Source organism: Meriones unguiculatus, chromosome 10, assembly GCF_030254825.1.
Source record: "Meriones unguiculatus strain TT.TT164.6M chromosome 10, Bangor_MerUng_6.1, whole genome shotgun sequence".
Lineage (NCBI taxonomy): Eukaryota > Metazoa > Chordata > Mammalia > Rodentia > Muridae > Meriones > Meriones unguiculatus.
Genome location: NC_083358.1, coordinates 107585496 through 107598830, shown reverse-complemented (window position 1 = coordinate 107598830; position 13335 = coordinate 107585496). Strand labels below are relative to the sequence as shown.

Sequence of the window (13335 nt, the reverse complement as noted above, 5' to 3'; positions counted from 1 at the left end):
ATATGTGTCACTCCATTGTTCGGAAAGCTTTCTAGTGCCTTCGATAGCAGGCGAGCTTTCTTAATGGGTTCCACCAAAGAGTCAACCCTAATAAGAAAATCCTTGTATCTGTTGTTTTGTTATTTGGTAACGCCAGCATCTTGCCTGTACTTGAATATGACTATCAGAATTCTGATCTTATTTAGCTATCCTAAAACCCAAGAAGGTCAGATCAGATCAAGCCTATTTGGATCCAGGATTTAACACCATCATTTAACACTAGGTTTTAAACTGCGAAAGAAACCACAAATTATAAAATTAACTTTCTTTCCATTTATTGAGACAAAGTTTCATTGTGTAGGTTACCTCAACATGAATTTGCTACATAGCTGGTCTTAAACTCCTAAACTCTTGAACTCACAGCTGTGTACCCCAGCACCTGGCTAGAGCAAACATCCTGACAAAAGTATATAAAATGAAAACGAAACAAGACAAAACAAACAAACAAAAAACAAACAAAACTAGTTTTCTTTCCATCAGACCCTGACCTTACTCTTCTAATGAAAGCAGTTTTCAAGAGTTTGGTAGCAACCCTCCAGGTTTTTTGTTTTTCTTTTTTCTTTTTTCCCCTACGCATAAGAGAGCAACCATACAACCACAGTTTCTTCAATTGCCAACCTAACACTCCTGAGAAGAACAAATCTTAATGAGTAATTGCCTCTGTTGAATCAGCCTGTGGGCCTGTCTTCAGAGGCATTTTGCTAACTGATCTAGGAGGGAGGCCGTGCCATTCCCGGGTAGGTGGCCCTGGGTGGCATAAAGAATGTAGCTAAGCAAGCCAGTGAGAAGCGGTCCTCCAAGATCTCTTTCAGTTCCTGCCTCGGATGCCTGCATGGCTTGCTCTAGGGGTGACTGTTGCCTGACAAAATAATTTTTTTTCTGAATCAATTTGGTTTTGATCAACAGTTTATCATGGCAGCTGGAAAACAGACTAGAACACACGTGTTTACTCCGCGAGACTTGTACTATGAACATTGCCTTAGCATTCATTTTTCCTCTTTACTTATTCTAGCAAAAACAATGTAGAGTTTGTTCTTTTTAATAAGTGCATTATAGGCCACAGAGAGATATACTGAAATATCTTCAGCCATTGGCTTATTAGAAGATGATTGCTTTGAGTTTTCTACTATTAGAAAGGATACAGAAGTATTCTTGATTTTACCCTTTCATGGTGTCTTCATTTATGAGAAGTAATCTTCCTTTAGGGATTATCTAATTTCTTTCACTTTAAAAGTTAATAAACTATACCAAAAATGATATCATAATCCCTACTTTCACAGAAGAACATTTTCCCTGAACATTATACCAACCCTTGATCTTATTAAACGGATCATCTAAAAGCTATCCGAAAATATCTCTACACTCACTGTTTCCCGATTAGTTCCTTCCTATTTAACAGGAAATTCACAGTCTCAGGTCTGGGAGATTTGCCCATCTATGGCAAGATGTATCTGACCAAGCAACAGACACGTCCAAGGCAAAGAAAATATGAATTCCATAGCTTCAAACCCCAAATCAGATCCCACATTCAAATGTGAATGCTAAGGTTCAGGACTTTGTGAGTGGAGTCTGGGGCAGGATGGAACTTGTGTGTGCACACAGCTTAACCTACAACTCACCATGTTTTATCCAGATGTTGTTTCCTGTCCTGGAGTTCTCGTTTCAGGCTCTCCACTTCAACCTTCAGCTCGATGTTCTGAAAAGCACGCAGACATTAACCGTCATTAGCCACCGGTGCTCTCCATCCTGATTCCTGTTTGACTTTGGCCTTGGTCTACAGCATCGTATCTCATCTCAGGCCATTTGGGAACTCTTAGCATATGTGGAAATCTAGAGGAGTTAGCAGACGAACCCTCCAGATTCAAGATGTCTCCTGTGCTGCTATTCATGCATCCTGCCTGTCAGTCACTGCCTTTGGATGGTCAACAAATGTCCCCCTGCACCTCACTTTCACCAGACTATCAGCTCTCTGAGGAGAGGACATTAGAGGACAGATATACAGCAAAACAAAAGTTCCCCACCAATATAGGCGACATTATACTTTAAAATAGGAGGGCGGCTAGTTATTTGTGTATGTGTGCTCGTGTGGGTGGGTGCACAGCTCTCTGCATGTAGAGGTCAGAAAGCACTGGGTGTCATTCCTCAGGAGCTATTTAATGCCTGTGAGGTATGGCTTCTCACTGGTTTGGACTTCTCCACTAGCCTAGCCTAGGCTATACAGCAAGTGCGCCCCAGAGATCCATCTGTCTTGGTTTCTCCAGCACTGGAATTATCAGCTTAAGCTACCACACCTGGCATTTTTATTTTTATTTTATCTTTTATCCTATGCGCTGGCAATCAAACCCAAGCCATCATGCTTAGATGAGCACCAGTACTTTCCTGACTAAACTGTCTCCCCAGCCCTGATTTTAATTTTTTTAAGAAAATATTTATGTGTTTTTAAAACAATGTTGTGCAAATTTTTTTTAATGAAATTGGACTTTTATAAATTAAGGTGAGAGCGGTTTTGGTGGTAAATCAATGGAAGGAACAATTCTTATTGGGATAAGGCAGCCGCAAGTAAGATTTTGGCAAGCAAAAGAAGGAAATAAAGGTGTGCCTGTAGAGCATGAACAAGGGTTTAGTGTTTTCTGCACAGTGTGTCCCCTGAGGGTTAAATAGCCTGCTGTCTGTGAGGAACGCCAAATCGGTACAGAAAACATTAGCGGAACCAGGAGGCGGCTCAGTTGCCAACAGTGCTTAATGTGCAGGCCTGAGGACCTGAAATCAGATCTCCAGCGCCCACATGAAATAGTTGGTGTGGCCATATGTGTGCCTGTGTCCCCAGCATGGGGTAAGGAGGTGGAGGGATAAGAGGGAAGGTAAGAGTGGAGGTGCAAACTTGAGAATCTTGGGACTTTCTAGCTGCCAGTCTAGGCAGAATGGTAAGATTCTAGCCAGAATGGTAAGAGTCTAGCCAGAATGGTAAAAGTCTAGCCAGAATGGTTCCATGAGAGATCTTGTCTCCTGGGAATAAAATGTAGAGTGATAGAGCAGGGTACAAGACATCCTTCTTCGGCTTCCTCATGAAGTGTGTACACATACGTGCCCACATATACATATATCACACATACACATGAAAGGAAGGAAGGATGCAACTGGTTTGTGAAAGCCATGCCATGAAGACTGGAGAGGACTAGCGACAGTCAAAGACCCGCCAGTAATGTCAGAAGCTGCACCCATGAAGTCTCACCAACATGACTGGGAAAACATGAGCTGAACTTGAACAACAACAGACATGCTGATGTGGATAGAGGAAAGACCACAGGCCTCACCCCTACGCAAAGAATTCCAGAAAACCAAGGAATGCAGAGAGTGGGAGAAATTGTCTTCCCCAGGGATGAGCACACCAACTGTTACCAAATCATCAGTCTTAAAGGTGTACATACAAGTAACATTCTATACATTGAGCAGATAGTATTTATGTATTTAGGAACTACTGAACCATGTTCCCAGCTCCCTGTAATGTTGTTTTAACACATGTATAACAAATATGATATTTATAGCTGTCACCACCAACAGGAGTAGCATTATCATCAGTGGACAATGGCCCTCTGTTTTCTCTGACATCATAGTATCTCAAGTGGACTTGGTACTCCAAATGTGACACTGAGAAAGAGGACTCCTAAATTGACTATTATTCCTCCTACTAGTAGACAGTTGTTGAACTCCACAAATTTTGTTAATGTTTCTTTGTTCAGAGGGTGACAAAGAATGGATAAAATGTGTTTAACTCTTTTTGAAATGTTTATTATTACTGTTGTTTGTGTTTGATGTGTGTATGGGTGTGCATGACACAGCACACAAGGAGGTTAGAAGACAATTTTGTAGAGTTGTTTCCTCTCTTTCTACTTCGACATGAATCCTGGGGATCAAATCGCATCTTCAGGCTTTTGTGCCAAGGGCCTTACTTACTGAACCCTCTTGCTAATCTGACTTATGTCTAACACAAAAGAGAATCTGATCTATAATTTTGAAGTATCGGCAATAATGGGCTCTTTGGTGGGTTGGTTTTGGTTTTCTGTTTTCCTGTGCAGCCGTTGCTGTTCTGGAACTTGCTCTATAGACCAGGCTGACCTCCAGCTCAGACTTCTCCATGCCCTCCCAAGTGCTGGGATTAAAGGCATGTGTCCCCATTCTTGTCTGGCAATGAGGGTGCAGAGATAAATACTGGGATACACAAATAACTTGACCAGTAAGTTCTCTGTCTCATGATGACTTGCAGAATTTCTAACTGGCACAGGTTGGTCAGCAGATGGTCGCCCCAAAAAGTCTCTTCTAAGCATTTTTACATGAAATCTTTATGTTCGAAAGCGAAACCATCACACCTACAAGGAATGGAGGAGTTGGGGAGGCTCTGTGAACATCCATTTCATAGCCGCAGAGAACCAGCTTCACACAGTGGTTGTCTAATCACTTAGAGCCTCCGTTTCCTCAGAGGTTATGTAGCTGCTCTCTTTATAAGTGAAGACAATAATGAATCTTTCACAGGAGACTCTGTGCGGGTTAAGTGAAATGGTGTACAAAATACACCCAGGCTCTACCTGTGTGAAGATGTTGATCAACCAGGACTTTGGCATCTACCTACTTCAGGTCTATTATTTTAAAGCTGAGGAGCTCAAAAGCCAGGAGGGTGACCTCTAAGGTAAAAGCAGGAACAAAGTGCAGCATTCTACACTTGCTTCATTATTTCGGCTAGAAATCAGCCCTGAAAACAGTGCCCGCTTTTGCGTGATTTCCTTCACTGTGGTAAACTACAGTGAGGATATGTGCTGCAGGAAGTCTGTGCTGCCTTTGAAAGTCTTTATGGAGGCAGCAGGCATAACAGCAGAGAGATGAGGTACTAAAGGCCAGAGGAGGGCTGGGCAAGGCACCCGGCCTCTAAACCCCTTACTCTTCTCTGTCAATGGGACTAGAGTGGTCCCACTCTCATAGACATTAACAAAACTAAATGATACAATTAATAAAAACAGGCACAGCACCAGCATTCTCTAATTCAAAAAACTAGCTGTTATTGAAATAACGGTAACAATTTGCTCTGTCTAACTGAGAGAGCTGAAGCAATAATTCACGATCACATGTTAGACTAACATTATAGCATAGACAGGAAAGGAAATCGTCACACTAAAAGCAAGATGTCCCAACACTTGGGTATGGATTCCCAAACTGAACACTCTCTACTTTAGTCTTTTGAGATAAGTAGTGAAGAGAAATGAAAAGGATGGGGGGGGGGGGAGGGAGATGTAGAATTACAAATCTCACATAATTGATGACACAGTTTTCCATATTTGTCTATGTACCACGAGTAAGTATTCCTGTATAAGTTCTATCCTATGTATAGCTTAAGTGGGTCCCAAACTACGTTTGCTTATCACATTAACAGATCTTGTCAACTTGCATTAAGATATTTATGGAAATTTCTGTACAGACGAAAGGGGAGAAGGGGAGGAAGGCACCTCTTTTGCTGTGTGAGCCCCAAAGGAACATCCACCCAATTAACTCAAGGAAAATTTTCAGAGCTGAAGCTTAAATTAAATAAGAAAGGCATTAAGCGCCACCACAATGTCAGCATTTAGAGTGAGGGGCGGGGGCTGACCCTTAGAGACAGAAGGCTGATGTTCACCCCGTGACCTGCAGAGCACGATGAAACCTGAAGAACCAGAGTCTCAACATCGACCCACATTAAACACAACACTCCCTAACGTGATCTCCACACCTGCATCTACTTCCGAGTCCAACTTAGGACTGGGTTAAAAACACACATCAGACTGGTTGGCTGACTCTTTCCAAGTTTTCAGTTTCAACTCTAAATGGAGCAATTACTCCTATAATTCACAAAGTGATGATTGTTCTTAAAAATAATACTCCCAAAACTTTCTCAATACAATTCATGGCAGAATAAATCCAACAAATGAGAGAGCTAACAAGGGACTGAGGGATGGAAGAAAATGATCTGTACAACAGCCAGCCATCCGGTGTCCACCCCCCTCCTACCTCCCCAAACTCCTCACTCACCCCCACAAGGTTCTGGAGAGGTGCTTTCTTTCTTTCTTTCTTTCTTTCTTTCTTTCTTTCTTTCTTTCTTTCTCTCTCTCTCTCTCTCTCTCTCTCTCTCTCTCTCTCTCTCTCTTTCTTTCTCTATGTAGCCCTGGCTATCCCAGAACTCAAAGATCCACCTGCCTCTGCCTTCTGAGTGCTGGGATTAAAGGCATGAGCCACCACTGCCCGGCAAACACTATTTATTTTATGTGTAGGGGTGTTTTGCCTATGTTTATGTCTGTATACCACATGTGTAGCCTAGTGCCCACGAAGGGCCCAAAAGAGGAAGGGTCCCCTAGAACTGGAGCTACAGACAGTTATGAACGGCCAAGCGTGTGCTGGGAATTGCACCTAGATTCTCTGGAAAATCGGCTAATGCTCTTAACCACTGAGCCATCTTTCCAGGCCTGAGCTGGTATTTCTAAAGGTCTACTACAAATTTGTTACGTTCCCATATGTGTTTCTAGTATGCTTGCTTGTCTTTGTTCTCCCTAGTGATCTATGAGTGAAACCTTCCTTGCAAACGAAGAACACTAATTGTACAGTATCTTTGCATGTCATGACACCTATTATAGCTTAGAGAAAGAGGCACCCTGGGTCCTTACAGCTTCTTGCATGACCAGCCTCCCATGGTTAACATTCACATTCTAAACTCGAGTCTTGTTTCAAGGACTGAGCTCTGCCACCCATGGCAGGGACATAGGATAATGCTTTGAGACCAAGTGGAAAACCTTTATTTTGCAGTCTTTTAACAATTTGGGGCCTGGGAGATGGCACAGTGGTTAAAGTGCTTGCCTTGTGAGGCCAGCCTGAGAACGAGACTTTTAATCCCTAGAAACTCAAATAAATGACAGATGGGCATGGTTCTTTTGTAACTCTAGCCTTGGAAGGCAAAGACAGAAGATTTCCCCAGGGCAAGCTCACTAGCAAGACTAGCCATATGGCTGATCTCCGTGATTGACTGAGAGACCTTATCTCAATGAATAATGTAGAAGAGTGATGGAGGATGATGGGTGAGCTCCGTGATTGACTGAGAGACCTTATCTCAATAGGTAAAGTAGACGAGTGATGGAGGATGAATGCGTACACCACACGCACAAACCACATGCCCAACCATACACACACCACAGGCACCACACACATGTGAAAAATGTAAAACTGAAAAAGGAAAAGATCTTCTGTTTTAATCTGAAAACAGTCTCCGAGTAGTGTTCTAAACACCCAATGAAGACAGAAGGTTAAAGAAACTGGATTCCACCCTCCTCCTCCTCCTCTCTGCCTCAAAAGGGCCAAGTGTTTTATGTACTACACAGGAGCTCAGAGACACCAAGGCCTGAGCATGGCCATTTGGCAGAAAACTGAATATGGGCTGGATATCAGTTCCTATAAAGGAAACGCTTTTCAAACTCTGTAGATAGATAGCAGTATCATGGTGCTCATGTTTTAAACAAAGAACCCTCTTTCTTCATTGGTGCTACCTTCCTCCAAACACAAGGACTCCTGCTGGGTGTGAAACCTGTCAGGCCACTGTCCTTGGATGCCACCAAGGCTCTGCCTGAGCCACTGCCTGCCTGTGCTCTCTTCTCTCCTTCTGTAGTGAGAATTGTGTAACTTTGGTTTCTTTGAAACAAAAACAGAAACAAAACCAGAAATGTTACGGATTTATTTGTTAAGATATTAAAACAAGAATGTTTTTGTTTTAATCCCAGGTGTGGGATAAGAGGCTGCTTCACAGCAGGTGACCATGATTTTCCTCAGACTCCTAGCAGGGGCGTGGTTTTGCCAGATGCAGATGGTTTCTGCAAGTGTGTGATGTTTGGAATTTTGGGAGCTTTTCAGAGATGCTAGAGGCCTGAGAGGCAGAGGCTGGCTGGTTGGTGGTCAGATGCGGTTGGTTACATGACTCATTCAAGGAGTCATGTATAGAGAAACAAGAAGAAATTAGCTATCTTGATAGCAAAGATCAAACCTGCCCCAAGGAACTTGACACCCCTAGTCAGCAGGAAGTAGTCACTTTCCCCCTTTCACCTCTACCCATTTTTTTCTCTCCTGGTGTTAGGGGTTAATAAGGGTGGGGAAGGGTGGAAGAGAGGAAAAGGAACCCACAAAGCAGCAAACGATGGCTACAGCTTCTAAACCTGACCTTAACTGGGATTCACCCTGAGCTCCTCCTGTCCAGAAACCTCTCTGCCAAGCAAGATGAGTATAACTCAGTATCCGTACTGAGGGTGGAGTCAGAAGGAGACCTGGGCAACAGGTGAGCACCAGGAGTCTCCCGAGCAGGCCAGGGCTCTGGCCATCCAACGCCTAGCATGTAACCCACTTCACTTCCTTGCCTCAGTTAATTTAAACATCTGCCTTTCTCTCTGAGCTTTAACAGGAATTCTTTGCCCTTGGTATCTCTCCATGTAAGTTAGTAAAAGAATACTTAAAACATTTTGTCATGTTTTTAATTGTATTTTTACTTGGGTATTAAACCGCAATGTCCTACATATTTGTGTGTGTGTGTGAGTGTGTGTGCGCGTGCACTCACTCAGTGCACATGAGTGCATGCATAATGACATTATTTGCCAGCTCCTAATCCATGTGTCATTTCACACACACACAAAATATATATGCATAATATATTATGTTTTATACATAATTATATATTATAATATATTCCACACACACACATATATATGCACAGAGATACAGAAAGGACACTTAACAACATGCCAGCATACATGACAAATCAGTGAGTACAATACTCATTGGAGATTAAAGCTGCCAAACCTAAGTGCTTTTCTCTGCCTCACAGGCTTGAGCCCAGGGAATTTTCTGTATAGTATGGGGTAAGCCAGGGTCAGACTTCAGGGAACCCACTGTGCATTTAGAAACAAGAGAAGCCAGAAAGAAGCAGGCCAAGCCAAAATTGAATCTGTATGTGGGACAAAAACAAATGTAGCAAAGTCTCACCCCAATCAATTCTGTAAACAAAGAAACTCAGATGTTTTAGAGGGAGACCCTTTCACAGTTCTATCGTCCCCAGTGAGAAGTAGCCACTGGTGCTTGGGCTCCACCCCTTTCTAGAATGTGCTGTTTGTAAGTGTTCCTTACACACAGAATATTTCCTCTTTCAGGCTTCTCTGATCACACTGGGGTAGGAGTCTCTCTCTGCGGAACATGGTAAAGCATGTCATGTTTTCATAGGGAGTTCTATCCTTCTGACTGAGGTATAAGGTGCTGGGGCTTTATATGATCCGTAGCGATCATTTTAGTAGTTTGTTCATGAACAAAACTTCCTTCTGTTTACAAAGTTTCTAAGCAAAACAGAACTGTCTAGTTCTGTTATTAATGTTGTGGTGTAGTCATCCAAAGGCTTTGTTTGTAAACATTTGACTCATTCAAATTGGAACCTTTCCTCTGGCCTCACAGAAACATAGTGTCACCTCTCTTCCAGTGTCCTGTGTGAATGTGAGACATCTAAGCAGTTGGGCTCATGTGGAAAACTCTAACAGAATAGCACACTTGGTTTATGACGTACAACTCCTGCTTCCCCAGAGAATATGCTCACCATCTTTCAGTCACATCCTAAGGCCCAAATTAGGCACAGAGATGTCTCCAACATGGGACAAGGTGTCCTTCGTTGCCAGGAAAGGGACAACAGTGCAGTGTCTTCAGCCACCATCACACTGTGCAATACGAGGGTGGTGCCTGGCCAGTGCCAGCTTGAGTTTCCAGTCTCCCAAGGAGACGGAAAAAAACAAGTGGAAAAGTTTGGTTTCTACAACAGTCGGGCCTGTGTCTGGACTGTGACACTTTGTTCAGGGCACGATGTCAAGTCCAGCTTACGTCAGTCCTTCATCAGGTCCTAAAGCCATGCCGACTTGCTTTGATTAGACAGACACGTGTTATGTAGACGCGCTGGCCTTGACTTCACAGAGATCTGCCTGAGTGCTGAGATTAAAGGTGCATGCCACCTTATCCAGCCTTTAATATAGTTGTTATGGTCCATATAAACCCTATGCCTGCTGCCTGAGGAGAGATTAAGACAAGCAAAGGGTGTTTGGGTAAACGTGACTAGGGATTGGGGTGTAGGTGTGTAGAGGTGGGGGGAGAGTGGGGTGAAGGACGGACAGACAGACAGGGAGAGAAACAGGAAGATAGAGAAAAGTTGCTCTTTAGGTAGCTGCTTTGTGAGATGTAAGTATTTGCTTATTTTTTGCCCCCAACCATCAATCCATGTGTGTGTACAAGGCAATCTAACAGCACTTAGATACATCAGGTCAGACAGCCCTCCGTGAGTTTACAGCCCAAGTCTAATTAATTAAATAGTTGATTTATAGTAGAATGCAACAAGGCAGAGAAAACGTAGGATTAGACAGCTACATAGAAATGAGCACAGGTGGCGGATATAAATAGCAGATACATAACTTATCGTGAATTCATGTGACTCCTGACTTCACCCTGCAAAGAGACACCACCAAACCCACAGACGATGCATCACGCCTCAGGCTGCTCTCCCTCCCAGCATCCATGGGATATAAACACGAACTACAGCACCAGCAAGAGAAGTTAAGACTCTAGTGCCGAGGCAGCGGCCCAGTACCGTGCAAGGCCAGCCTGGGTGCCAACGCCAGTTCTTCTGCACTGAAACATGGGAAAATGCACACTCCGCCATTTTCCACAGACAGCTCATCTCTCCGTTCTAGAGACCACGTCAGGAACTTCAGCACAATTCCTTCGGGTTTGAATTTCAGGAATATCTTAAATATACAATTCAGTAAGAGGAAATGAAAATACTGACCTATTGAAGGTATTCAAAAAATGTAATTTCTACATAGCAGCCAGATGAACTAGCCAATTCTGACCAACACTCAGTTTGGAAAGCCAATAAAAAAAAAGATTAAAATGAGGTGTGTATGGAATGTGATGGTGGAGGAAGCTATAGGTGTATGTATGTGGGGCAAAGGGTAGCTAGATCTTTGAGAGTCCTGTCAGTTTCGCTAGGAGCTAAAACTGCTCTGCAATGTAAAGTTTACTTTTAAAGAAGGGTAAGTGAGGAAAAGTGAGGTGTCCAGGCTGTTTTATTTGGACTCTGTGCACAGAGGTCCCAAGACACAGGCTGTCTTTTTCACACTGACCTCCAAGTAAACCTCAGTGTGTCCTAAGCTATTCCTTTTTCTCTGGCCGCTCTGTAAGCCTCCTGGTTGTGTCCGGGAGCCTCTGCTGATCTGCCCAACCATGCTGGCAAGTGAGGAGACGTCCACAGAAATACCAATGATCTCAGCGAACCTCTCCCTCCCAGGGCATTCCTCAGCAGGACAAACCTCTCTGTCTTGGCTGGAGTCTATGTTCACAAATAGGCCCGCCTGGGCTTGATTTAGTAACGTGCAAGCCCCTGGGAAGAGCTGGGGTGAGGCTGGAGCCCCTGCAATCCCCCAGGATACTTCATGGGAGACAGGAGCCCAGCCCCATTGCAGGGAACTAAAAGGGAGGCTCCAAAGGATGCATTTCTCTCAGCTGTTTAAGAGCCGAGTTTCACAGGAATCACCCTTTGCTTGTCTTAATCTCTCCTCAGGCAGCAGGCATAGGGTTTATATGGACCATAACAACTACATCAAAGGCTGGGAAAGGTGGCATGCACCTTTAATCTCAGCACTCAGGCGGATCTCTGTGAAGTCAAGGCCAGCGCGTCTACATAACACGTTTCACAGAAGCCAGGGCGATGCACTGAGCCTGTCTCAAAAACCAATACGCCCCAAACATAAATAAATTGGTAGATATGGCTGGCTGAATACTTTTAAGTTCTTGATGGACTCTGGCATGATCTCATGTTGGACTCCTGCTTTGAAAGCCCGGCCTGGCCTAAAGCAAATCCTATGATCATCAGGAAACTTTCTGAACTTAGACCTCTCCTGGAAACCTGGGACAGTATTTGCCCCATAGACACCACAGTTGTGCCATTCAGGACGGGAGGCATGGGCCACCCACAACTACTGGACCCTGGAGATGTAACTAATACCAACTAGACACACCATGAAGATTCCAACACCATGGTTCACGGTGGATTTTTAATATTGACTATCACAAAATAATATGCAATCTCAAAAAAATTAAGAATTTTTATGTTGCAATGACAACCTTTTATATAAACTCATCATTGCCACCAACTTTACATGGTTCTGTTCATTATTTTCAAATGTGGTCACCAGAGAATTTCAAATGGCCCATGTGGCTTCTAATATGATTCCTCACATCTGTAAGTGTGTGGCCGTGCTTGGTACCTTGCTGTTAATCCTGTGGTCTAATTACAACCAGAAACAGTTACTGTATGTAACTTATTAAACACTTGATACTTATTAACTATTTGGTAAAACATAAATAAACAAATGCTACCATCTCCCCAGTGAGCTACTTGTGCTCTGCCCAAATTGCATCTCCTTTCTGTCTGCTTGTTTCTCAGTGTCAAAAAACAAGTGGAAGGGTTCTCAGCACCCCTATCCTGACAGTAACACTCTGTTCAGGTCACTGTCTCAGCCCAACTTATACCAGTCCCTCGTAGTAAATTCCTTTCAACCGTCACATGTAGAGAAGACTCCAGTTAGTTAGGAGTGAAGCAAAACCATTGAGTGACAGCAGAGAGGTTAGTGACACATTTCCACTCCGTGTTTGGGCGCCTTGCTGCACATCACTGTGGGCATGACATTCTCTTACCCTCTACTCACTGCTTCACTGTGGCTAGCACATCCTACGAAGACAATTACATATTTACCAAATGAGTGACTGTTGTTCAAACTCTGTCAAGATTTTCGCTTGCTAGCTGGGGCTTTTTTTCAAGTTATTTGCTCCCTAAATCTACCAGCCCCTCTCTGCACAGTTCCAGGAGAATCAGGTTCCACTGGGCTTCTCACAGCATCTGGGTGTCAGGGAAGGACAAAACAAGGGATAGAGAAAGCAGCTTCCCACTCACCCCTTCTGCACAGCTGTCTCACCTACAGCTCATTGGGCATTGATAACCGCTCCACACACTTCCTGGATTGAGCTCAGCAACGTTTCTGTTGAAAGCTACGGAGGATACTCAGTGCTGATCTAGTCTGCAAAGTGTAATCTATGGTGAAATCTAAGAAACATATACATTTAAAACACACACACACACACACACTGCCACCTAGAGATTAAATGATCTGTGCCAAATGGTTATTCTGAACTGTAGTCAGTTGAAGAAAATGGATG

At 43.5% G+C, this 13335-nt stretch overlaps 1 protein-coding gene across 14 annotated transcripts in view; it reads right to left on the bottom strand.

Moving 5' to 3' along the window:
* LOC110545906 (myomegalin-like) overlaps window positions 1-13335 on the bottom strand; it is a 187711-nt gene that overhangs the window by 94768 nt on the left and 79608 nt on the right. For all 14 annotated transcript variants that reach the window (XM_060393027.1, XM_060393029.1, XM_060393019.1 and 11 more), the window contains one exon: window positions 1659-1735. In XM_060393027.1, the coding sequence (XP_060249010.1) occupies window positions 1659-1735 (77 nt within the window). The remainder of the gene's footprint in view (window positions 1-1658; window positions 1736-13335) is intronic.